Source organism: Ochlerotatus camptorhynchus, unplaced genomic scaffold (genome assembly GCF_037179485.1).
Source record: "Ochlerotatus camptorhynchus isolate MF236.1 unplaced genomic scaffold, CSIRO-AGI_Acam_v1.1 ptg000036l, whole genome shotgun sequence".
Lineage (NCBI taxonomy): Eukaryota > Metazoa > Arthropoda > Insecta > Diptera > Culicidae > Ochlerotatus > Ochlerotatus camptorhynchus.
Genome location: NW_027040527.1, coordinates 2,074,871 through 2,101,513, shown reverse-complemented (window position 1 = coordinate 2,101,513; position 26,643 = coordinate 2,074,871). Strand labels below are relative to the sequence as shown.

Below are 26,643 nucleotides of genomic sequence, written 5' to 3'. Positions count from 1 at the left end.
GTTGGCAGCGCAGCATATAAATTCTCTAGTTCACCGAAATCGTGTGGATATAGACGATTTTTCTTTTCATGTTTTGTTTGTATATTTTGCTTTGTTTTGACGTTAACATCCCACTGAATGGTTGATGTAAACGATGGAAATTAAATGCATTTTTTTTTAAATTAAATACATCGTGAATAAGCATTTTAAAAGTGAGACGCCCGATGATTGGCTACCATTTGCATTGAAAACTCAGTTTTGTCAAAAACGGCCATGTGACCGACATGCGAAGAGCGGCAGTAAACGACGATGGATCATTTTAGATGGCTGAGTTTTGAACCCGCCACAGCTTGCATTTGGCGCTACTGTATACGGACGATCCAATGTAAAATACTGTGGTAGCCACAGTACGGTGCTGTCAAAACCTCAGCATCTTCAATGATCCATTGAGGAAAAAGAGTTACGTCTCTTTGAATGTGGTGAAATCGAATGAATGAATAAAATAATTATTAAATTTTGGATTTCGGTTCCATTTTCAATGCAGATTACGAATATGCAATAGCCCCAATACCCCTAATTGCTGGAAGTATCAGCAGCATTATGTTGCAGGAAAGTTTGCTGATGTTTCATGAAGCCTAAAATCAGCGAAATTTTGCTGACTTTCAGCGATTTAAATTTGGTATATATATTTGAATCGCCCGTGACTCAAAAATTGCGGCAACATCGCGAGCGGTGTAATCGACTGAACCCTTGCTTAACCTGCTTATCAGTAACTGTCATTATCATTAGAAAAACAAAAACAAAAATAACTACAGTCGTATTTTTATGATTTTTATCGAACTCTGCTGTGATTATTTTGCTATCAGACTAAATTGTTTTCAAGCCGTGCATTCCTGTGAATTTCCGGTTATTTTGGTGTAAAAATGTTTCAATAATCTAGTGAAGTCACTGCAATGTTATCTTTATTCACCGAAGCTCCTCGCTTCCTGGTTCCTGGTGGCGGCATAGGCCCTTCGAGCGTTGGTGGATCAAATGCCGCTGGAATGGATTCCGTGTGCTGTCCGTCGCGACGCAGCGCTTGGGTCCGTGAGTATCGTGATCTGCAGGCAAATGTTATGTCCGTCGATTGGACAGGGTCCTGGATCTTGCTGGCTGGACGGCGTCAGCTGGCATTGCAATCGATAAAAGATTACGAAATGCACGATTCTCCGGTGATGTTGAGTAGAGACGATGGCAATGGAGGCAGTCCCGGGGGACTGAGTAAATTTCCTCGGCCGTGGAAATATGAAGTTTCGGCAGCTGAATGGGCTATCTGCAAGGAAAGCCAGGAGTACTGCGCTATCGCAACGAGTCAGACAATTGAGGTGCTGACATGGGAATCGGGACAGCCAACAATTAAGCATTCTCTGAGGGCACATACCCGGATGATAACGGACATTGATTGGCACTCGAAGATACCGCATCTGCTGGCGAGTTGCTCGATTGATACGTTCACGCATTTGTGGGATTTGCGGGATCCGAGGAAGCCGGTGCTGTCGTTGAATGCGGTTTGCATGTCCGGGGCAAGTCAGGTCGGATTCAATAGGGTATCGGGAAATTTGGTTGCGACTGCGCATGATGGTGATTTGAGGATTTGGGACCAGCGAAAAGGGTCGTGTCCGATTCAGTACATAACGGCCCATTTGTCTAGGATTCATGGTATCAATTGGAGTCACGATCACGAAACTAGTCTGTCGACGGCTAGTCAGGATGGGACCGTAAAATATTTTGATATAAATAATCCGAGAAGGGCTGAGAAAATTATTACGACGTCTTGTCCGGTTTGGAGAGCCCGCTACACGCCATTCGCGGACGGATTGGTGACGATTAGCGTTCCGCATCAGGGAAGAGGTGAGCACAGTTTGTTGATGTGGAACAACTCTAGACAGGACGCTCCCATCTGTTCGCTAACCGGTCATACGGATGTTGTGCTGGATTTTGCTTGGAGACGAACGAGCTTGGATGGAACGGATCCAGAACTGATCACGTGGTCACGGGATCAAACTATGCGCATTTGGAGAGTAGATGAAGAAATTCGAAAACTCTGCGAACGCTACCCAATGGAGGAGGACGATGGGCTGATCATTGAGGAGGGTGGAAGTCTATCGCGAGTCAATTCGGGAAATAATTTGAAAAGCCCCACACGAGAGAAGCAACCTTCCGTTTCATTGCAACATGAGTTTTCTCTGCTCAATCCAAATATTCCGCACATTGACATCGAAGTCCTGGATCCAGTGAAAAGAACTGCAACGGTGCGAATTTCCGTCAACGGGTATGTCATCATGCTTCAAATAAACTTTCCACCGCAATACCCGAACAATGGTTTCGGTCCGGAATTCACCTACTGCCAGGGAACTTCCATAGACGATAGTCTTTCGGTGACTCTTATGAGGGTCCTCCGTGCGACTGCTAGTCAGCGTGTGAAAAAGGGACGACCCTGTCTCGAGCAATGCCTTCGGGCGTTGGTGACTCAGCTGAAGAAATCCTCCAGCAATGGAGACAAACATCTGCGGTTGCAATCACCTCGGTTGGAAGGCGCCCTGAGCAGTGCCCTGCACGATGCCTGCATTCCCTTTCCGAAGACTTCCGGTGCACGGTTCAGTCAAGTTGGAATACTGGTAACCTTCTCGAGACCATTGAATACCAAGAGGATCAGCCTGAAGCACCAGAATACGACGCCGAGGGCACTGTCTGCGCTCAGTGGTGGCTATTTGGGAAACGTGATGGGATCACAGCCGATTTTGTACGCCCATCGGGATCCTAGTGCGTCGTCGTTCTATGTTTACGATAGGGTAAGTCTGGGTATTGAGATAGGTCATGGGAAATGCCTATTAATTTAAAATTCTACACAGCAAAAATCATCACGCAATCGAGGGACACAGCCGAAAGTTTGCGTCGCCACGGTCAACGTTTACGATGTATCGAAAATTTTATACGTAAGTAAAGAACTGGCCGAGAATTACATCGTCAATACAACGAATGTGGCAGGTAATTGAGTTGAGGTAATTTTCTTACGCCGCATTGGCGATACAATTTCCCACAATCCACTACGCAGAAATGTGCCGCCACAACAAGGAAGTTGCCGAAAAGTACGGCCGACCGGATCTGGTGCAGTGTTGGTCTCTGGCCGAAATGATCGCTCAACCCAACACCGATTTCGATGCGGACGACGACATGCTGTGCTCGCAGAATCCTTTCGCTAAGAGTCTACTCGAATCGCTGTAAGTAATCGTAACCATAGATGAACACTACTCACATTGATAGCTTTTATCCACACTAGAATAAACCACTTTGCCAAAATCTACGACATCCAAACGGCAGCGATGTTGTGCTGCGCATTCGGACGGCACTGTCCATCGCTGTACGAACTTTCTCGTAGTTCCAGTTCCAGCAGTAAATCCGTCAATCAGAGCGTAAGTACTTGTCTGGGGCTTGTTGCCAATCGGTGTAGTGATGTTACAGTAGTACGTGTTGTTTTATTGGCTTTTGGTAGCTAGCTTTGAGTAGAAGTTCCCGTTGGTAATGTTCTTATCTCATGGTACATATGGTATACTTTGGTGGTTTTACTTAGAATAATCTGTTTAAAATGGGGGTTCGCTGAATTAGTGCAGAGAGTGCAAACAATTCTCATCAATAAGTAGTTCGTTGACACCCAAAAATGGATAATAATCACGAAGCGAAAGCTATGGAATTCTGTGCTACAAGTAAAACTATTTGTTCTTTAACGGTTAAGAGTTTATTTAAACGTCTGCTTGGAACAAAGGCTTGTAACTGAATGATTGATTTTTCTTTCTTCGCTGACAACTGTAGCGCAATCGAGAGCATGGCACTTGGTTGCGCAGCTGAAGGAAGCATCGCCCCCTTTAGTTCAGTGCCGGATGTTTTCCTCCAATCTCCTGGGTGGTCTGGAACATCTAGCTGGTAGAGGTGTAACGGAAACATAGTGCTGAAGAACTGCTACTGGTGTTAAGGCAAGAAGAGTAGGTGTAGTCATACGCAATGTATCGTTTTGACTATCTTCTTATACATCGACAGCGTTAGAACTGACATTGGAGTTTGGTTCTGAATACTGTTATGTCTTAAACTGTTATGTCTTTCAAATGTATCAATACTCACAAACACACGAGGTTCTTCTTTTGGTATTTATTAGTCAACGGTTCGGACATCAAAGAGCTTACAATAGGGTGCTTAGAGTTTATATACATACTTGACCGGATGTTCATTCTTGTTCTCCTGAGAACTACCAACTGTTTATATAAATTGTGTTCACTTACAATACTTCAATATAATCTACATGAAATGGTATTTTGTCAAGATACAATAGGGTATGTTATATTACAAATACGGAGTTGGTAATCCAAAATCAGCTATTAGAGTTTCCAACGGTAATTGGATTTCAGACTGCCGCTTCTTGTCATCGTACCCAGGTCGTAAATAATTTGCGTGAGCACGAATGAGCTTTCTTCGACCCGACGCTTGATCCAGAAGAACATTGAAATGCACCGTACCAATGGCTTCAATTATCGTTCCAGGTTGCCATTTCCAATTTCCTGAATTGCTGTGAACCTTCGTGCAGACAAGCATGCCGGCCTTAAAAGTTGTTACTGCAGGTTGTGGTGGTGTAGCTTTTGCTAGTCGGGATAGCTCGAGAGTGCGGTCTTTATCGGATGACCAAACATCACTTCTGCTGGAGATTATCTTTACAAAATGGTACTTGGTGTTGAACGATACAATTGGAGAAATGTCTACAGAGCTTAAGTTGGTGGTACGCCTTCCCCGGCTGTGATTTTCTGAACTGAATGCTTGAGTGTGTCCACAACCCATTCCGCTTGTGGATGGTAAGGAGCGGTACGAATGTGAATGACACCAGAATACCTACTCACAAAACTGTTGGAACATGCTACTGCAAAATTGGCTACAAATCCGATATCTTGCAAACGTTTTTCTCAAGAATCCAATCGTTCAAGACGTGCTTCCATTTATTAACGTCTTTTTAAACAAACCACCTTGAGAAGGTGGAAATAGTTCATTCAGGACGGCCAAGCCGTAACCAGACCGAGCCGGTTAGCATCCCCAGGTAGCGATAATCACAGGCTACTTAGGCTGTGTTCCATTTGGAAAATTTTCACTTAGATTTGACACTTCGAAAATAAATTAAGATGTTCGAAAATCCCTCTGTTGTTGATCGGCCGATTTTCGAGAAAGCGTCTGTCAAAATTTATTCCTTGTCTATCAGAAATAAGTCTGCTGGAATAGCACACGGTAAGAAAAAAGTACCCAACGGCCAGTTCACTTTTACCTACTTTTGACTAGTTTGTCTCCTTTTCTCCTTCTAATGTTGTCAAAAACGGAGGAGCAAAACTACCCAACAAGGGTAGTAAAGTGTGGGAACCCAACGTTGGGTATAATCATATTTACCTACTGTTGGGTACAACTAACTTACTTTTGGTTAAAAAGCCAGTGGAAAATTCCATACGAACTGCAGACAAGTAAATGAAAATTACTTTGACCCGCTTTACCTACTTTTGGCTTCCTGCACTATAGTGCCGAGATGAGTGAAAAGAACTTAATTTTGGGTACTTTTTTCTAACCGTGCAGGTTTATTTGAAAATTTTCCATCTGTCAAATTTAAGTAAAAATTCACCAAATGGAACACAGCCTTAGAGAGTTGGCTATAACCTTATTGCTCTGTCATCGTCATCACGGGCACTACCGATGTATTGACAGTAGTGCTTTGGTGACAACGATGATCCCCCGTTCTTGTTCGCATTACTGACGGCAAATATCACCGCCAGCAATCCCACCGGGCACCGCGTGGAAGTAAGAATCGGAGTTCAGGTGCACAGAGGTCGCAAATCGCCAGTCAGGGCAGAACCCAACAACCATTGATAGGCGTTCTTATGCACCTGCTTTACCCGGCGTTCCAGACGTGGTTGTTGAGCAGGTTTGGAAGATTTTTGTCCATTTACTGTAGCAGGGTGGCCAGTCATTTTTCATATAAGTTCCCGGATTTCTCGCTTAAATCTCAGAAATTTCCCAGCTGTTACTAATTGTATTTGTAATTGTTCAGTGCATAGGCTGTGCCTTCCGCTAAGAAGGCTTATCTAGGGACCAACCCCCTAGTCTATACACCTACTGTCCTTCCCGTTGCACTCGTCAGCTCGTGCGATACTCTAGACACACATGGGTGGTCGTATCCGGGTCCTCCCCTGGGTAGGCTCGTGTCCGTCCAGGTTCTGGTACATTAACTTATCTATATGCATGGTAATTATACTTTTAAAACTCACCTTTTGATTATAATGTCGAAAATGCTGAAACTAAATAAAGGTTAGCGATCCATATAAGGTGTGTGCTGGGAAGGAGTAGTAATTGAAGAAAATGAGGTTCAGATGTGAAGTATAGGTAATTCTAAAATAGGTAAATCAATTAATCATTAGCTGCTAACAGTTACTAATAAATGGGTACGATAAATCACTCATCAATGAGTATTGCCACTCCCACTGAAAAATGGGCAAAACCTTAATCATAAATGGATATTCGATTCCTACCGTGTATTTAAAGTAAAGTTAGGATCTTATCAAGCAAGCACACACCTTTTACGATTCTTATCCTACTTACGGTTTCCTGCACATACGACTTTTCCTAGATACAAGCCTCGTCCAGTATACATTGGCTGTCTCCAACCGGCATGATCCTTTCTGTCTGCTTCCTCTTGCCGGTGCAAGTTTAATTCTTCTTTTCTTGTTCGAATTTTCTCGCTACTTTTCTCGTATTGAACTTCTGGTCGTGTTCCCATTTGTCCTCAGGCAGTTAATATTAGTACATGATAGAAAGAAAGAAAGAAATAGAACAAGTTAAGTGTGAGCCGCATGCATTGGTTACTTATTTGGGTCATGGTGTTGTCTTCCCTATTTATTTGCCTCTATTCGCTCTCATATCGCAACGTTTAACTCACCCCCTTCCCTATTATGGTCGGAAAAGAGAACCCATATTTAGTAATCTATCGCGAACTGCGATGCAGAAGATATTAATAGCAAACTAATCTGGAACTGGTCTAAGACATATAACCCAGTGAGTATTGACACATCACACTGTTGTGAATGAGCACGGACGCGAGATTTACTAGAGTATTAAATGCAAAACGCAAATTCAAAATAAAACTTGACAAGACATCGTCAATCCCCTTATTTTTGGGCAGGGTCTGACGATGTAAATCTGATTTTGATCAGTGAACGGGTCCCATATGGTACATTTTCTCACTATGAACCTGTCATTTCCAGCCTATCTGAACTATTTAATAAATGGAAACCATAACATGGGTTACGCTTCCCCTAAGCGGGCCCTCCGCATTCTATCTCTGTCTTATCTCAAATGCCAATAGTTTGAATGTATCAATATATACATTGGAAATGACGTTCAATCAAATAAACCCATACCCCACTCACTTGGCCAGGCTTCAGAATCGTCCAGTGGGCAGTGCGCTCTACACTCCAAGTTCCCTTTCTTTCATATTCACCCCAAATTTGATATTTTACCCCTTTGAGTGTTGATTAATCACAATGAAACATTGTGACAGAGCACGGACTTGAGGTTACTAGAGTATTAAATCCTATTTAGGATTATATCTGAAAATCCAAATCTGGCCCACGCACACCCAGAAATTTCCCAGCTGTTACTAATCAGCAAAAAACGAAAGTAAGGGTTGAAATGATACCATAGATAGGGTAAATGACGGCTTCGGCAATACCTTATTCTATTATCGTCAGGGGGTAAACAAAGTCCTTGATAGGTCTATTTTGGCATGTGGATACATTGTTTCAGAGCATGTACTGGCCAAATTTGAGCGCTCTAGGACTTTGTTTACCCCCTGACGATAATAGGGTAAGGTATTGCCGAAGCCGACATTTCCCCTATTTCGAATCATTTTGATTTTTTTTTAAGCTCGATTCCGCTTAGGGGCTGCTCATAAACTACGTAGACAGTTTAGGAGGGGTTGACAATTATCCACGGCTAATACAAATTTTAAAAAATTGTATGGACAATTGTCTACGCAGGGGGAGGGGGGTCAAGCATCACAAAAACCTGTCTACCTAGTAAATGAACAGCCCCTTATGATTTCAAATCACCAGATTTAACAAATTAACAGAATTATATGGTATCGGGCTATCAGGCGGAATGGGAATTAAATTAAGAAATTGTTTTATAAATCATGAACTTCATACGAAGATCTCGGAGCATGAAAATGTTTTAACACACCGTGATATTTACTAAAGGAAATCTTTAAAAAATAATAAACGCTATGACATCAACGAACGCGGCTGCGATCGAACTCAACGACACGTACCAAAAAATAATTGAGGAGATCAAGAATGAGATAAAAGATAGCCTAATTGCCGAAATTAGGCAGGAGATCCCGGGTGGATTCAACAAGCTCTCTCCAGCAGTGCTATCTCCTCTTTCTCCTCGAATGTTCACGTTTGGTAATCCAAAAACGCCAAAGAGACCCCGTGACGACGAATCATCGGCATCCGATCAGCCAAACAAAGTTTTACGTGGCACAGGTCAATCAACTCTCAACGTGACATCAGCCCCAATGAGTAGATCCGACGACAAGTTCTGGCTGTATCTAACAAAAATATCACCAGATGTATCGGAGGCAGACATCGAGAAACTTGCCAAAGATTGTTTGAATACGGATGAAGTTGTTGCCAAAGCCCTGAAACTAGGACGGCCTTTGTCAGCACTGTCCTTCGTTTCATTCAAGGTTGGAGTCAATCTCGAAATGAAGACAAAAGCGACGTCTTGACCACAAGGTATCGAATTTCGGGAGTTCGTTGAAGATGATAGGAGAACCCAGAATTTATGGAAACCGGTACTGCACATAGATTCTGGTCCAATGAGCAACGCCCACAACATGCACAGCCTTACACTTCAGCTCGGCCAAACAGTCAGCCCGACATTTACACCAAACACGCTGAGTCCGTACAACAGCTCCTTGATATGGCGAACCCTCACGATACAACCATAGTAGTGGGCGATTACAATCTGCCAAATCTAGCTTGGGTTGTTGATTTCTGCTTCCCAATGCTTCATCAGAACAGGAACTCGCTGTAGTGGAGTCCATACTGTCTGCTGGATTGAAGCAAATCAACGATCTGGTGAACACGAATGGTAAGCTTCTTGACCTGGTTCTTGTCAGTGACTCCGATGGCATCGAGCTGTTTGAACCACCCTCTGCAATTATGAAAGTTGATTGTCACCACAAGCCGTTGGTTCTAAAAGTTGACTCCCGTTCGAGAGATCATCCGCTTCCGTACCCAGCAGCCCGCAGTGAGTATAATTTTGCACAATGTGATTTCGATGTTGTTAACACGAGTGTTCGGATCGAATAAACAAACCGTTCTTGAATCAACCTTTTCTTGCAGGTAGATCAAACTGCAATTTTATGAGAAATTCATTCGAGTTAGTACAGTATTTTCATGAGTTTTAGTGTTAGTATTACTCACAATTTTAGTTTGTTTTCCTCCTCTAAACTTTCCTTGTCTTTCCAACCTCGCTTCCGATACTATGCCTGACACAATTAAGCGCATTAATATTATTTATTCCCAACGTTTTCTGCATGTTTTACCTGTCTGCCAATCTATCTTGTCGATTCGTCTATCATCGACTAACCTCCTCTTTGTGTCGTAAAAAACTGTAATTTGATTCTTTGTTCTAAATGTATTTCAATTTTTGTATGTTGAACTAACCTGGTGTATTAAACTGCGGTCGTTTAATTATTTTCACTCCTTTTCTAACAAACACGCTCTAAATTTCAATCTACTTTTCAACTAAACTTCAACCTTTCTTTTCTATTTGTTTACTTCTCCCTGCACGACTTCTGTCCGATCAACTTCTAACTATTTTTTCTATCTCTTTCTCACCTGTCACTTCTACTTCACCTGTCACCTTGTCACGCCTCATCGGCCAAACCGCTTCTCGCCTCATCGGCCGATCGCGAGGCGGAACGGTCCGTGTTGCCAGAACATTCCCCGGCCCGTAACTCTGTCCGAGGGGTCACGTCCGGCTCAGGGTTACCCTCAACCAACTCCATCACGGCCAGTTTCGCTGTCGCTCGCTTGTATCGTCCGGTGCTGGTACGCACCCACGCTTGACGGATCCTACCGTCACCGGATACGATGGGCTCTTCCACCACTCCGCGGATCCAACACTTTCTATTTGCTCCCTCCACGACGTACACCAGGTCTCCTGCTCGCAATGGTCGTGTCTCACCGAACCACTTCGTCCTCTGGTTCAACGACGGCACGTACTCCTTAATCCACCGCTCCCACATCACGCTGGCCAATTGCTGCGAACGCTGGAACGCATCTCGAAGGGCCACGGCAGGATGGGGAGGTGGAAGAGTGCCACTTGGTTGGTTTGGTGACGCTCCCCTCAAGAAGTGATTTGGGGTGAGCGCTTCTACTTCGTTGGACTGCTGCGACACGTAGGTGAGCGGACGGGAATTGATGATGTCCTCCGCTTCAACGATTGCTGTCTGCAAGATCTCGTCCGTTAGTCGCCTTCCATCGTCGAGTGCTGTCAGCGCTTCCTTCACAGAGCGGACCAGGCGCTCCCAAACACCTCCCATGTGGGGTGCAGCGGGAGGATTAAACGTCCACTTCGTTCTCGCGTTTGTTAACTGGTCTGCACAGTCGTCTGTAATGCCGTGCACAGCCTCCACCACTTCCTTACTGGCTCCTCGCAAGTTCGTCCCGTTGTCCGAAAAGAATTCAATCGGCCAGCCCCGGCGACCCATAAACCGGTATATCGCCATCAAACACGACTGAGTGGTCAGCCCGTGTGCCACCTCCAAATGCACGGCACGTGTTACCATGCACGTAAACAGCGCAATCCACCTCTTCTCCGTTCTGCGTCCTATGGTCACATCAAATGGTCCCAGGTAATCGATACCGACGTAGCTAAAGGCTCGAAGATTCGGTGTGACTCGCTGTACTGGCAGCGGGGCCATCCTTGGAACTTCAGGACGACACCGATTCACCTTACACCACACGCAGGACGCTGACACCTTCCGGACAACTGCATCTATGTGTGGAATATAGTACAACTGCCTCAGTTCGTTCTTCACCGCCTGGCGGTACCCGTGGCCACTTTTCTCGTGGTAGTGCTGGACTATCAATCTCGTAATCCGATGGTCATTCGGCAGAATCACTGGAAATCGCAGATCAAACGGTAAAAATTCTGCTCGTTCCACACGACCCTCCATTCGAATCAGTCCATCTTCATCGACCATGGGAGTCAGCCTATACAGAGGACTTGACTTCTCGATTGGCAGCCACTGATTCACCGAACGCTCCTTGTTTCTCGACAGCACCTTCAATTCATCGATGAAACTCTCCGACTGCGCCGATTTTAGGAGGCACCGCTCTGCTTGTTCGTATTCGTTCTGCTGTAACGGTATGCGAATACTCGCCATCGTGGTTGACTTTTGCACCTTCATCTGCTCGCTCGTCGCCCGCAATGTCTCGATAGGCAGCCCTTTGAACTTTCGCCTGCAGTTCGACACGAAACGAAATACACACGCCATCGTCCGAACCAACACCGTCCACTTCGAGAAGCGGTCTGCATCTACCAAATTCGCTGACACCTTCACATCGTGCAGTAGGAGATGAACCCGGAGTTCCTCCGTCGTGTTCGCCGGCGGTAGATTCTTCTTCGGCCACTCTTCCTCACGGCTGTACAGAAACTGCGGTCCTTTTATCCACGAGCTGTTCGGATGTATTTCCGGATCCTTGCCCCACTTCGTTAGCTGGTCTGCCACGTTCAATCTCGTCGGTACCCACCGCCAGTCTGCAATCCTCGTGGAAATCAGGATCTCTCCGATACGGAAACCGACAAACTGCTTGTAGCGGCGCTGATCGGATCGAATCCACGATAGCACCACCTCCGCATCTACCCAGAAGACCACTCGACTAATGGAGAAGGTATGGTTTTCGCGCACTGTCTGTGATAGTCGTACACCGAGTACCGCTGCCATAAGCTCCAAACGCGGAATCGACAGCTGTTTCAATGGTGTTACCTTCGCTCGACTCATCACCATGGCGCACATCACATCTCCTCGTACAACGGCTCGGAAAAACGCCACGCATCCGTAGGCCGTCTCGCTCGCATCCGCAAAGATATGCAGCTGCACGTCATCGATCTCATCTGATCGCGCACTGCCGAAGTAGCTGCGTGGTAGTTTGAAGGCTTGAGTGTCCATCAGGATGTTCGTCCACCGTTTCCACTTCTTGAACGATGCGTCGTCCACGATGTCATCCCACTGGCAACCAATCCGCCACAGGTCTTGTACTAACATTTTTCCCAGAATGGTGACTGGTGCGAGGAAACCCACCGGATCAAACTGCGCCATCACGATACTGAGTACTATTCGCTTCGTCGGACGTTCTTCTCCTCGGAGGACTTTCAGCTGCTCTAATTTCGAATCTTTTGCGAAACAGAAGACGTCTTCGATCATATTCCACACGATCCCCAGTACACGCTCGTATTCCGTGTCTTTATCCCGGGTCAAGTGAATTGCTGCGTTTGCGGTGCGCTCCCCAAGCTCCTCTAGAAACTTCTCCGAGTTCGACATCCAGTTACGTATGTGGAATCCTCCTTTCGAGTGAATGTGTTTCACCTCCTTGGCTCTTTGGATCGCTTCCTCGATGGTGTCCACACTGTCGTAGTAATCGTCCACATAGTGCTTCTTTATAATCGCTGCTGCTGCCTCAGGGAATTCTTCCGCAAATTGTTCCGCGTTCAGATTCTTTACAAATTGCGCTGAAGCAGGCGAGCACGTAGCGCCAAAAGTGGCCACGTCCATCACGTACACTTGCGGTGCCCCTGTTGGGTCTGTTCCGAACAAAAATCGGAGCGCTTGCTTGTCCTCAGCTCGGATTTTCATTTGGTGATACATTTCTTGGATGTCTCCTCCAAATGCAACCGGACCCTCCCGAAAGCAGCTGACAACTTTCGGAAGAGGAACTAACATATCCGGCCCCTTCAACAACTGCGAGTTCAACGAGACTCCTCCAACCGATGCTGCAGCGTCCCACACCAGGCGAACCTTTTCAGGTTTCTTTGGGTTTCGCACCACATTTACTGGCAGATACCAAACCGCCGAGCTTGGTGTTTCAAGTTCTGCTACGCTGATCTTATGTGCGTATCCCTTGAGCTGATAGTCCTTAATTTGTTGGCACACATTTCGTTTCAACGCTGGATCCTTCTCTAGATTTCGTTCAAGTGCTTTCATTCTTCGCATGGCCATCGGATAGCTGTCAGGAAACCACCGCACGTCTTCTCGCCACAGCAGACCCGTCTCGAAACGATCGCCAATTCGTTTCGTTGTTGTTTCGAGAATCTCTCGAGCCCGCTTCTCCTCCGCCGGTTCTGGTACGGCAAACGATGTAATCGCCGTCTCATCCAACACGTACTGCTCCCGCATCAAATCATGGAGCTCTTGATTGCTTACCGGTGTGACAGAATGGAGGTTCAGGTAAGTCTTCACGCTAGGCTTCAGCTTCTCGGAACCATAGATTGTCCATCCCATTTTCGACCGCACGGCGATGGGTTCGTTCGGTTTCCCAACCCGTGACTCCAACGGCGCGAAAAGATGGAGGTTGTCCAAACCGACCAGAATCATCGGCAGTCCGGACGGAAAATCTTTCACCGGCACTCCAGTAAGATGCGAATACCGGTTCACCACGTCATGATACCGTACATCCTGTTGCGGTAGCTGCAACTCGGACACCGTTCGTGTGTTGAATAGCGGAAATTTTTCCTTAGATCCCTTCGCCGACATCATCATTTCCACACTACGGGAATCGTTCTCATACCGGTTGATGTTTCCGGTCCACGTGACTATCAGCGGCTCGAGAGTCCCTTCTGCCTTCAGCCGTTTGGCCACCCCATCATCCACCAACGTAGCAGACGATCCTTCGTCCAGGAAGGCGACGGTGTCGTACTGCCGCTTACCAACATGAAGTGTCACCGGCATCATCCGGAAAATCACCATGCAATCTGATTTTGCTCTCTGCAATTGCACCGATTCTTCAACCCGATGCAAAAGAGAATGGTGGTTGCCTTGGCAATTCCGCACCATACATCGGATCTTTGAGAAGCATCGATTTCCACCGTGTTTGTTGAGGCAGACTCCGCAGAGTTTCTGCTTCTCCACTTCTTTTAGCCGTTCTGCGATATTCATCCGCTTGAACTCACCGCAGCTCTTGATCATGTGATCCGTCCGCCTACAAATCCAACAAGGACGGCTGACCACCTCTCTGCGTAGTTCTTCGCTCTGCTTCTGCTCAGAGTCGTGCATATGCACAAACTCCTTCTTTCTAGGATTCTCTCGCCCATGCGACGCTCGCTCGTTCACCGACAGCGTAGAAAACTCCGTCACCTCGGACACGTCGGATACTATTTCAGTCATGAAATCCGTGAACATCCTCAGCGGACTATCTTCCTTTCCTCGCTTGTACCGCACCCAATCCAGTTTGTAACTCGGTGGTAGCTTGTCAACCAACTCCTGTACCAGCATCGGGTTATTAAGATGATCGTTGAGTCGCGCAGCCTCAAGATGGTCGCACAACTGCTTCACCGTAATCCCAAATTTAACGAACATCTCCAGTCGATCAGCTCTCGGCGCTGGAGCGTTCCTCACTTTCGTCAGCAGCGACTTCAGCAGCTTCTCCGGCCTTCCGAATAGATTCCGTAGGTCACAAATCACGTTCGGAACGGAATTCGGCAGAACGAGCCGACTCCTCACTGCTTCGAGCGCGTCACCTTGCAAACAGTCCTGCAGTCGCTTCAAGTTCTCCAGGTTTGAGAACCCACATGCTTCCGTCGTATATTCGAAGCTGCTAATAAACAGCGGCCAAACTTCCGGTTCTCCACGAAATTTTGGAAGGTGATGCGAAATCGCTTTTCTAGCGGCCAGCTGATCCCTCGAGATTCGACCGCCGGTTCGCCCCGACCCGTCACCAGCTCCGTTACCACGCACACTGCCAGGTCGCTTGCTGCTCGCACGATCTTCCGACGAGTCGCTGCTTCCACAATCTTCTGACGAGTCGCTGCTCGCACGGTCTTCCGACGAGTCGCGGATTTGACCCTCATCACTTGATTCGGCCTCCCGATCTTTAGCAGGCACCTCCTTCATCTTCTTCTGCTTATCGGTTTTTCTAGAACCCGACTCCATTCCATGTCGGTCCTCCCTTTTCGGGTACGCTCCTCGAGAATCCGTACCCACTGGCTTTTCGGCTATCTTCTTCTGTTTCTGCAACTCCAGCTGCCCTTTCTGCTCCGGCTGCCTTTTCTGCTCCGGACCGTCCTTCGAAGATCCACCAATAGCGCCATATTGATCCTTCAGCGCTTTAATTCTATTGATGCTGCTGTTGACCTGCAGCCGGATTGCCTCCCGTTCCTTCAAAAACTTCTGCTCCGCAGCCAGTTGAGCCTGCAACATTCTCTGCTCGTAGTCCAACTGCTGCATCTCTATTTCTCGCCGGGCCTGGGATTCCAGTTCAAGCATCTCCCGTTCCTGCTTCAGCTTTTCTTCGTTCCACGCCTTCTGCCGAGCGAGTAACTTCTTCCGCACTTCCATTTGCTTCGCAAAGGCCTTCTCCTTGGCGAGCTGTTCCTCTTCCAACTGCTTTTCAACTGGATCAACATCGGAACCAGCTCCCTGATCAGACCCTCCATCGCTCTTTTGGCCGGACTTCTTGCTACCTCGCTTCTTGCCTCCTGCGTCTGGAATCTTCAACTGCTGAACACTCGTTGGGACACACTGTGGGCAATACCAATTGGATTTCGCTACCTCCTGGTCAACACCCGCGCAAGAAAAATGAGCCCAATGTTCACACTTTCCGCATTGGACCCAATCTACGTCCTCCGACGTCGACTCTGACATGGAGCAAAACAGACATTGCTCGTCCTTGGAAGGAGGAAAAGCCATTCCGAAGGTAATCCGATTATAAAATTTTTGATTCTGTTCGGATCGAATAAACAAACCGTTCTTGAATCAACCTTTTCTTGCAGGTAGATCAAACTGCAATTTTATGAGAAATTCATTCGAGTTAGTACAGTATTTTCATGAGTTTTAGTGTTAGTATTACTCACAATTTTAGTTTGTTTTCCTCCTCTAAACTTTCCTTGTCTTTCCAACCTCGCTTCCGATACTATGCCTGACACAATTAAGCGCATTAATATTATTTATTCCCAACGTTTTCTGCATGTTTTACCTGTCTGCCAATCTATCTTGTCGATTCGTCTATCATCGACTAACCTCCTCTTTGTGTCGTAAAAAACTGTAATTTGATTCTTTGTTCTAAATGTATTTCAATTTTTGTATGTTGAACTAACCTGGTGTATTAAACTGCGGTCGTTTAATTATTTTCACTCCTTTTCTAACAAACACGCTCTAAATTTCAATCTACTTTTCAACTAAACTTCAACCTTTCTTTTCTATTTGTTTACTTCTCCCTGCACGACTTCTGTCCGATCAACTTCTAACTATTTTTTCTATCTCTTTCTCACCTGTCACTTCTACTTCACCTGTCACCTTGTCACGCCTCATCGGCCAAACCGCTTCTCGCCTCATCGGCCGATCGCGAGGCGGAACGGTCCGTGTTGCCAGAACAACGAGGATTGCCACCTTGGATTGGGTACAAATACTTGACCAACCCACCATTGATGCCGCCGTCTCCGTATTCTACGACAACATCTATAAAGTAATCCAAGATATTGTTCCGGTGAAGACACGAAAATCTTGTTTGCAATTCTCGTTGCAATTCCAACAACCTTGGTGGAATCCGCAATTGCGTAATCTGCGTAACCGTCTGCGTAAAGCTCGAAAACGTTACTTTCGTTCTCGGACCGCAGCAAACAAGTATACGGTGCTGCTAGTAGAAGCAGAGTATAATAGTTTGATAGAAGCTCGCTTTCGTGAGTACGTCGACAACCTCCAGAGGGGTTTCAAGGAAAATCCATCGTCGTTCTGGTCTTTTATCAACTCTCGGAAAAGATCAGCTGGTATTCCCGTGGACGTCACCTACGCTAGTAGAAGCTCCACCACCGACACCGCTTATGCTGACCTTTTCGCTGACTTTTCCCGAAGTGTTTTCGAACCCGATCAAACTCCTCCACCGTAGCAATACATTGATCAGCTACCAAGATACGACATTCACCTGCAGCAGCTCATCTTCAGTCAAGACGCTATTCTCAAAGCCCTTTGCTCAGTCGATCCATCGAAAGGTCCAGGCCCGGACCGTAGTCCACCGTCTTTCGTCAAGAACTGTGCAGCATCGTTGGTCACTCCTATTATGTCTATTTTCAATCGATCGCTTAAGGATGGCGTTTTTCCGGATGCCTGGAAGCTCGCCTCAATTACACCAATCTTCAAGTCCGGTAACATGCACAAAGTGGAAAATTACCGACCTATCTCGATCCTGAACTGCTTGGCCAAAGTTCTCGAAAGTCTTCTGCATGAGAAGTTGTATCCAGCTGTTCAACCCATAATCTCAGAGTTTCAGCATGGATTCATGAAAAAGCGCTCGACAGTCTCTAACTTGATGACTTACACGAACACTCTTATAGGTAGCATCGAGAAGCGTCAGCAAGTGGACTCCGTTTACATCGACTTCTCTAAGGCTTTTGACAAAGTCCCTCACGACCTAGCCATTATGAAGCTGAACCGCCTTCCCTAATAAAAATTGTATGGTTAATTTGCTTAACGACGTGTTCTGAGTATCATCCAAACCATTTGTGGAATAGTTCAATGATTTGGGTTAACGTTCGTTTATGGTTATTTTTTATTAGGGTTGGTCTTCCACCGTGGATCGTTTGTTGATTGAAATCATACTTATCATCTAGGAAGGCTTTCGTTAAGGTACGTGATTCCAGATCCGAGGTATTCCATATACCATCAGGGGTTCCACAAGGGAGTCACCTAGGACCTCTCATTTTCGTTCTGTTTATTAACGACTTGTGTGATATGCTAAGTTCCTGTAGGTTGCTATATGCGGATGATCCTAAGCTGTACCGTGTGATCAAATCGATCGTGGATTGTTGCGCACTACAAGCTGATATAGAGCGATTGTCATCCTGGTGTCAGATGAATGGAATGCAAGCCAATGCTGCCAAATGCAAAGTGATTACCCTTACCCGCTCTCACTCTCCGATAATTTTTGATTACTCTATGAATCAATCGCCGCTGGAAAGGGTTAATGCTATTGGATCTTGAGCTCATCTTAGACAGTAAACTACGGTTTAACGAGCACATATCCGTGACAGTTGCAAAGGCCAACTCCATGCTAGATTCGACGACGTGTACGCCCTGAAAGCGTTGTACTGCTCTATGGCCCGCAGTGTTTTTGAATATGGAGTACAAATTTGGGCTCCATATCATGCTGCTCATGTACTGCGCATCGAGAGAATCTAGAAACAGTTTATAAAGTTTGCATTACGACGTCTGCCATGGACAAATCCAGATAGCTTACCTCCGTACGAGCATAGATGTGCACTTATTGGACTGCAAACACTAACAAATCGCCGACTGTTTAATGATGAGTGTGATGTTTTTGATTTTAATATAAGTAGACCAGTTTTTAAGAATAGGATTATAGTACGTTCAGACTACAGAGTTATAACATGTTATAGCGCTATCTTGATGGTGGTTTCTGTGTTGCAATTATTTGACAACCGTTATAACATGTTATAACTGCTCAGTCTGGACAGTGTTTTAAGTCGCTTTAAACAGTCTGTATTAGTACGTTCAGACTACAGAGTTATAACATGTTATAGCGCTATCTTGATGGTGGTTTCTGTGTTGCAATTTTTTGACAACCGTTATAACATGTTATAACTCTCCAGTATGGACAGCGTTTATGGCTAAAATGTCAAAGATGGTGGTTAAATAAATAAATAAAAAAAATGATAAAATTTACAAGGTTCGGAGGCTTTGACATTTTTTGAGAGTCTTAGCCCATGACATTTTTTCGACATTGGGCTTTTAAAATCTTCGTGATCCTAGATTTAGACGAAAAAAACAGAATTGGATTTTTTTAACAATCTGGAACTGAGAAGAATAGTGTCATGATGTGCTGAAAAAGAATCGAGAACCCTTAAGATGTTCCGAGAATTTCGGGGAAGTACAGACACCTTCAGAAATATATCAGAAACTCCGTAGAAGTCCAGAGAATTTCAGGGAAATTTAAAAGTGTTTACGGGAATTCCATTTTGTTCCGAGCAGAATCGAGATCTTCAATAGAACTAAGAGCTTTATGGAAGCTTCGAGAACATCAAACTTCAGCCAAAGATGCGACACCTGCAGAACAACAATGACGATCGAACACATACTAATAAACTGCCCTTGCTTCCACGGGCCACGAGAACTCTACGGGATCCCGGAACGTCCGGGACGCCCTCCAGAACGACCTAAAGCCCTACAGTAAAAGTATGGACGTCTGTCAAAAGTTGTTCCAATCGAACCGTCAAAATGCACCGCTTTGCTCGAATGGAAAAGCTTTTTTCAGTTTTGTGATGACAGTCGTCCATACTTTAACTAGAGGGCTTTAGAACAACCCGGTACCAGAGGTACACGCTATTTCAAAACTACCCAAATTTGGGTACAATCCACTTAGATTGGTCAAAACTGAACCTACCCAAAAATGGGTTAACTGTGTTGGGAGTGAAAAGTTGACAAATGAACAACAGCGATCGGATTCATGTCAATGTTGTTAATATGTCAACTTGTCACTCCCAACACAGTTTACCCATTTTTGGGTAGGTTCAGATTTGACCGATCTGGGTGGATTGAACCCAAATTTGGGTAGTTTTGAAATAGCGTGTACAACTAATATCTCGATTAACATTTGAAATGGACCTATGTCCATAACGTAAACAAATCGGGTTTTGATGCCATTCTTTAGCACCGCTTGATAACTAATCATGTAGGAAAGTTCCGCATAATCGAGAAAAATCATTAAAAATAACTCGATTTTCGAAACGGCCGATAAACGAAATTTTTCAATTCATTAATAGGCCCGCACGCTAAAATGGCCAACTATTAATTTATTTCATTTCATTGATAGGCCTAGTGACGTAGAAGAGCCGATGACTGAAAAATTTCAAACCAAAGCTAGGCCCTACCATAGAGGTAACTCCTCTAAGACTACTGGGTCCCGAAGAAATCCATTTTTTTGTAGTTGAAGATGCTAATTTCAAATAACAGACTGTAGTGGTAATTTTTATACGATAGATGGAGTAGATGAAAGCATAGAGTTGATAGTTCCGTTAGAGTACGGCAGTGTGAAGATTGTATATAGATATTAGAATAGCGAACTAGGACAACTTTTAAGGAAGGTACAAATCGGTTTTTTCATCTCTCTTTACCAAACTCCCCCTTTGGAGAGGGAAGGTGAGGGGTGTTTGCCAGTGGTGGCGGGAGGGGGGGACACCCCTCACCATCCCTCTCCAAAGGGGGAGTTTGGTAAAGAGAGATGAAAAAACCGATTTGTACCTTCCTTAAAAGTTGTCCTAGTTCGCTATTATAGGAAATTATAAATTATTAGGAAAATCCCCAAAGGCTTGATAAGTTCTTTAGTGGGAATGACACTGATGAAGACTGCACATTGTAGTCGAAATACGTATCTGTCATGGATACCAAAATTAATTAAGTGGAATTAAATGGAAGATAACCTTTTTTGCTGTTTTAAACATTATTTAATTTCCGGACGTTTTTATTTATTTTTTAACTTTCTGAAGCTTCATCCAACTTTCCATGGAATTTTCTTCCACCTTACCTTGGAAGCTTCTTCAGCCTTCACTCGAATGATTCTTTCATCTACTCCCGCCAGTTTTTTTTAACTTTCCCGGAACTTCAATGATGCTATCAGATTTTTATTGCGGATCCACACTAGCTGCAGGAACATTTAAGAAGTTCGGAAGCTTCAGAAAAGTCCAGACTTTTGTGTTAGTTTCGATTAATTAAAGACAGTTTTATAAACTTCTGTTGAAATTAGAAAACCCGGAAATTTCAGAAAAGTTCAGTGAACTCCAGTGAACTTAAGGAAACATCATAAATATTTTGGAAACTTCACAAGTTCAAAGAACTTCAGGGTTTTCAGGAACTTTAGTGAAGCTCAGAGAACATCAGGACAGATCAATGAAATTCAATGAAATTGCTGAAATTATAAAGGAGTTCCGAGAAACCTAGGCAATTTCCGAAAACTTTAGCAATGTCCTGAGAGGCTCATGCAAATTTAGGAAACGTAAGGAAAGTTACATGAACATTAGAACATTGTGAGAACATTTTATGGAAAGTTAATGGCAGTGTCGATCACTTTAAAAAATAAAAAAATAAATCGGGAAGAACTTCAATGATGATGTTACAATAAATTTAAAAAAAAATGTGAGAGCACTTAAGAGATTTCGTAATCTTCAAGAAAGTCCAGAGACCAGAGATGATTAGAGATATTCCGGTATTCTCATTAGAATCATGGAAATTCCCAGCGCTTCGAAGATGACCAGAGAACTCCAAAAAACAGCCCCTAATTTCAGAAAAATTACAAGAACTTTTAAGGAATTTCGAGGAGTTATGGAATATTCCTAAGTGCACTTCAGGAATGTTTCGAAAAATTCAGGGAAATTGCAAAGTCTTCAGGGATGTTTTATGAATATCAGGAAACTTTTCTGGATCATTAGTTTATCCCCCAGGAATCTCTTTCTTCCGGAATTATGTCCTTGTTTCTTTCGACTGTTCCGTAAGCGCTCTGGCTTTCGGCTTTCTTCAGACGTTTCTTCCAATCTACCTTAGGAAGTTTCTGCCAGCGTCTCCAGGAAGTTCAGTTAATTCTCCCAGAAATTTCTTTCGTCTTTTTCTGGAAGTTTGACCAATGATTTTTTTTGTTCGACTTATATTGACAGGTTTTTCCGAGCTTATTCTGGCTTTTTATAGAAATGGCTACTTCTGGAAATCTACCTCGGGTTTCCGAAACTCTTCTGGCTTCCTTTGGATGTGACATTCGATTTTTTTCCGATAGTTTATTTAAGTTTTTGCCACAAGTTTCTCAATTCGTGTCTTGGAAATTCCCTGGATGTTTTTCCAGCTTTTCTCGAACTTCATCCAAGAGAGCTTCTTTCGTCTTTCTTTGGATGGTTTTTCAGCTCCACTCAGAAGCTAATTCAAACATTCCCCGGAGTTTTCTCCGGAATTTTTCGATCATAGTTCAGAAGCTAAAATTTTGCTTTGATTAACGGCTTTCTCGGCTGCAACGACTACGATGTAATCTGCCCGACATTTCGGCCATGGGTTGTAGCTTTTTTCAAGGGAAAATATTGTTTGCCGTCAATAGTTTAGTCGTTGTTGTGGCTGATTTTCCATATTTTGGTTTCATTTAATGATATTTAATTGAAAAAACTACTTGGTCACAATTTCGATCACCATTTGAGGAGAACGATAATTTTAAAAATTAAATTAAAAAATTAAAGAGTGTTTTAAGACTGAGAAAGCCGTTAAACAAAGCAATTCCATTGTTAAAAATTTTGCTTTCAAAAACGGCAAACATATAAGATTAATTAAATAGTAAATACCGATAAATACCGATTTTTGAATACCTTCGATATCGATGAGCTTTAAAACAATCTGGCAACGCTGGGTCAAAGTTTCGTCTTGATATCAATCCACCCAAATGCCCGCAATTCTGCCCAATCGAAAAGTATTGGGCAATTATCATTTTTGCTTTCTTATATGTGAATAATAATGTTACGTTCATAACTATTCCTCCTCGCAAATTGCGCACTCCATAGCTGTTAAGAAAATATATTCATCCTCCTGCAGTAGTCCATGTGGTCTTAGATATTTGTTAACACGCTAACATTTCTTCGATGAACTAAAACCTTCTGTGTTGTGTTGGTATAATTTTCAATTCCCTCCCTTTTACATTGGATTTATTTATTTTTTTCACCCATCTTTATAGCACTTTCTTAGTGGTCTGCGCAAAATCAAGGTAATTGGTTGTTTTTAGTGGTTTAATCATTCCCCAGTTGCATATGGAATATCAGGCTATCATTACAATTAACGAGTTAACTTAGTTTATCAGATTATTGCGATCATAAGCGCGAACTAAAACTAAAACATTTGAACATCGCAGCATTTGCACGTTTTCCGGGCACCTAACGGATATGCATGAACATAACTTGCTTAGTTCAGAGACTAGTTTAAGAATAAGGTTGTTTGAGTGTGGAGGTTGTCGAGCATTAGTTGCATTGATTACTCTTATTTCGTCCAAACTATAGCCAAGTGGATCGCCGTACCATACAATTCTGCCGGTGGACAGTGCTAATTCCAACAACGTCTGGAACTTGGCTCAGCAGTTGAAACACTTGCGGAGCAATTCGTGGTCGGATTCGTTGGACGATTGTCGCATAGCCGGCCTAGGGGACATCAACCGTAGTCTGTTGGGCGATAGCAATCGTTATATCTATGATAACTTCAAGCGTGCCTACGCGGAAATGTTGTACCGCTGGGGATTGCTGGTCACTCGCACAAAAATCCTAAAGTATCTGTCTAGCTATGTGGATCCACCGCGGTGCGTGGAGTTCGTAACGGAGTGTCCTCTGTGCTGCCGGATCGGATCGCCAGCTTGTTCCACTTGCAAAAAGCCAGTGCTATATTGTACACTTTGTAGGCTTCCGGTGCGAGGGGCTGCCAACGCGTGCCTTCACTGCGGCCACGGTGGTCACACCGAGCACATGCGAATATGGTTCGACAAATACGACGAATGTGCCACCGGGTGCGGGTGCCATTGTTTGCAGAAAAGTTCAGCGTTGTGCAACCTGAATTGAGTTATGTTTGTGAGATCTTTTTGAATACATTAGTTATACGATTAATGTTTTATTTTATACTGAAAGAAATCCAATCGGTCAGCTCCTTGAAGGATTTCGAATATGATTTCAGCCAAAAACTACCCCCGCTGACTGCTATTTCATTTTACATATATTATCTCTTACACTCCTACCAGTAGAGTATCCTTACATATCATTTGGGAAAAAGTTCTCCATCCTACTAAACTTGTTTGTCAATTAGGAACAAAGGAAATGAAAGCCATCCCTCTGCTGATTCAAGATATATCACAAAGTTAAATCAAAATAATATGTTTCCGATTATACACAGAGATTTGGCCCAAATGGGTACCGATACCCGCTGCCAGCCGAAGGAAGTTGCTCGATTCGAACCCTTGTCCCGCTCAAATCGGACCCCTCCCGCACAATACCGTAACATTACTAAAGAGGAAATAATATCCCAGTCTCGACTCATCAAATCAATCATTGAAAGCAGCAAAACGTAAACCGATCCTACCTTACCTGCTCACGGTCCATACTGCAGCAGGTATTCCTTCAAGCTTTCCGGTAGCGGAAGCTGCCGGATAGACGTTTTCGATACCCTCGACAGGATCGCATCCCGACAGGCGCTCTGAAGTGTGGAAATCCCATACAGCTGAATGATTTTCACCTGTTTGGTTGTGCCATAGACGTCAATCACTACGTGCAGTGCTCCCTTAGTGTACGGAATGTCCTGCGTGCACGGGCCCTGATCCTCTCCGTTGATAATGAAGTGCATCTCAGCTTTATCCGCCTCGTTCGGCGTCGGTACAAAAATTATCCCAATCCGTGAATGCGTATCCGTCGGAAGAATATCCGCGCTGGCCCCGTCCTGCGAGATGGGCCGCAGCAAGCTACGCGGGAACGCCCCTCGGGAAGTTTTAACATTAATTCCGTCCCCTAGAATACTGCTTTTCGGAGCAGCATTTCCCACCGTTCGGGTGATGGGGAACACCCAACTAGAGCCGAGATTGGCCAAGTCTGGAAGCGCATACTGAAGAGTGGAAGCCGGTTTTATGTCCAACTGAGTGAGACCTGCAAAATGATACCGTTTTAAATAATCAATTTCCTAAACGAAACCCTCTAGCAACTCAAACCAAGTCTCATGTGTCCGCTCCAGCCGCGTTCGTTTTTCTCTATTTCCAGCAGGAAAATCTCTCCCGGCTGCAGTGGTTTTTCGCTGAACGTCAGAGCATTGCCGAAGCTGGCCTTCCGATAGGCAACCGTGTTCTCATCGAACAGGATAATGTTTTGGCCATGGTAGGGATGGAAACGCGACAGCATTTTTCTCGGGTAGACTACAGTCATCACTAACGGCGGGCTAGCGAGCTGCGCACCAGTTTAGGGGAACTCGCCCTCAAACGGTTCAAGGCTCGGTACTTCGTCGTCGTATCGTCGTTCCGCTCCAGATGTTTTGCGAAGAAAATACTCTCTGGCAATCGGTGTCCCTGACCCGAAAACAAACCGAGCAAAATAGTCGACGCACTTTCTTTGTGTCAATATTTTCCCGAACGGTTTTACTCCGGATTGTTAGGATTTTAAAACCGAAGCTTTGTACTACCCAATGAACAAAACACTAGCGAACGGAACGAAATTCGTATTTGGTTACAAAACACGAAATTCTTAACGTATTTTCACCGAAAACTTGGAATTCTTACGACTTTGGGTGAAAATTTGGAGAACGTCAACAAAAACAATACAAACATGTCCGACAAGGATCGAGGTGTCATAAACCGGACTCATAAGCGTAGAAGCGAAAAAGGGGCAAGGAAGGTTATCAACTGTGGGTATTGGCAAATCAAAGTTAGCACTCGTGGAGAATAGCAGAACTATGAAAGTGATGATGGTTTCAAAATTTTCCACTGGGAGGTATACGAGTGCAATGTTAAAATGCTTTTATTTAGCAAATGGAGCATTTTATTTAAATCTGGTTGCTGCTACAGTTGTAGAAAAGCTGAAATCTATGTATACACCTACAAATCTGAAAAGAAATTATTATTTTTATATTATATGTCTATTGAGTAGTCCTCCAGTTTTCTACTAACGTAGCACCAACCAGATTTAAATAAAATGCTCCATTTTCGAAATAAAAGCATTTTAATATTGCACTCGTATACCTCTCCGTGGAAAATTTTGAAACCATCATCACTTTCATAGTTCGTCTATTCTCCACGAGTGCCAACTTTGATTTGCCAATTAATTTTACTTGTTTCATTCCAGACCTGGGACAGGACTTGACAATTGGCAAATCAAAGTTGGTACTTGTGGAGAATAGAAGAACTATGAAAGTGATGATGGTTTCAAAATTTTACACGGTGAGGTATACGAGTTCAATTTTAAAATGCTAATAATTTGCAAATGGAGCATTTTATTTAATTCTGGTTGATGCTACGTTAGTAGAAAACTTAAGGACTACACAATAGATATACAATATAGAAAAAAATAATTTATTTTCAGATTTTTAGGTGTATACATAGATTTCAGCATTTCTACCACTGTAGCAGTAACCAGATTTAAATAAAATGCTCCATTTACAAAATAAAAGCATTTTAAGATTGCACTCGTATACCTCTCCGTGAAAAATTTTGAAACCATCATCACTTTCATAGTTCGTCTATTATCCACGAGTGCCAACTTTGATTTGCCAATCGGGTAGCGTTTTCGAGCCAATAGGCCTTTTTAATGCAGCACCAACCTAGAGTGCGC

The 26,643-nt window shown here is 44.2% G+C and overlaps 2 protein-coding genes across 3 annotated transcripts; one reads left to right on the top strand and one right to left on the bottom strand.

Annotated features, from left to right (window-relative positions):
- Positions 1-895: 895 nt before the first annotated feature.
- Wdr59 (WD repeat domain 59) lies at positions 896-23,946 on the top strand. 2 transcript variants are annotated; one of them, XM_065232581.1, is made up of 6 exons: positions 896-2,810; positions 2,871-3,006; positions 3,074-3,239; positions 3,299-3,431; positions 23,034-23,063; positions 23,353-23,946. In XM_065232581.1, the coding sequence occupies exons 1-6, from the start codon at positions 933-935 to the stop codon at positions 23,899-23,901; spliced, it is 2,892 nt and encodes a 963-aa protein (XP_065088653.1). In that variant the 5' UTR covers positions 896-932; the 3' UTR covers positions 23,902-23,946. The 2 variants fall into 2 exon arrangements, with proteins under 2 accessions (XP_065088653.1, XP_065088662.1); XM_065232590.1 differs by lacking the exon at positions 23,034-23,063.
- An 88-nt stretch (positions 23,947-24,034) lies between these two features.
- LOC135710111 (neuralized-like protein 2) lies at positions 24,035-25,598 on the bottom strand. Its single transcript, XM_065232600.1, has 2 exons — positions 25,035-25,598; positions 24,035-24,972 (listed from the first exon to the last, which is right to left on the bottom strand). The coding sequence occupies exons 1-2, from the start codon at positions 25,243-25,245 to the stop codon at positions 24,425-24,427; spliced, it is 759 nt and encodes a 252-aa protein (XP_065088672.1). The 5' UTR covers positions 25,246-25,598; the 3' UTR covers positions 24,035-24,424.
- Positions 25,599-26,643: the final 1,045 nt, after the last annotated feature.

What these genes read in the sequence shown, in the direction of transcription:
- LOC135710111 (XM_065232600.1), bottom strand. Translation starts at nt 25,245, where the DNA reads ATGACTGTAGTCTACCCGAGAAAAATGCTGTCGCGTTTCCATCCCTAC. An exon ending in GAGCGGACACATGAGACTTG is followed by an intron (nt 24,973 to 25,034) that starts GTTTGAGTTGCT and finishes ATCATTTTGCAG; the next exon opens with GTCTCACTCAGTTGGACATA.
- Wdr59 (XM_065232581.1), top strand. Translation starts at nt 933, where the DNA reads ATGTTATCTTTATTCACCGAAGCTCCTCGCTTCCTGGTTCCTGGTGGC. An exon ending in CGTTCTATGTTTACGATAGG is followed by an intron (nt 2,811 to 2,870) that starts GTAAGTCTGGGT and finishes AATTCTACACAG; the next exon opens with CAAAAATCATCACGCAATCG. An exon ending in GTGGTCTGCGCAAAATCAAG is followed by an intron (nt 23,064 to 23,352) that starts GTAATTGGTTGT and finishes TCCAAACTATAG; the next exon opens with CCAAGTGGATCGCCGTACCA.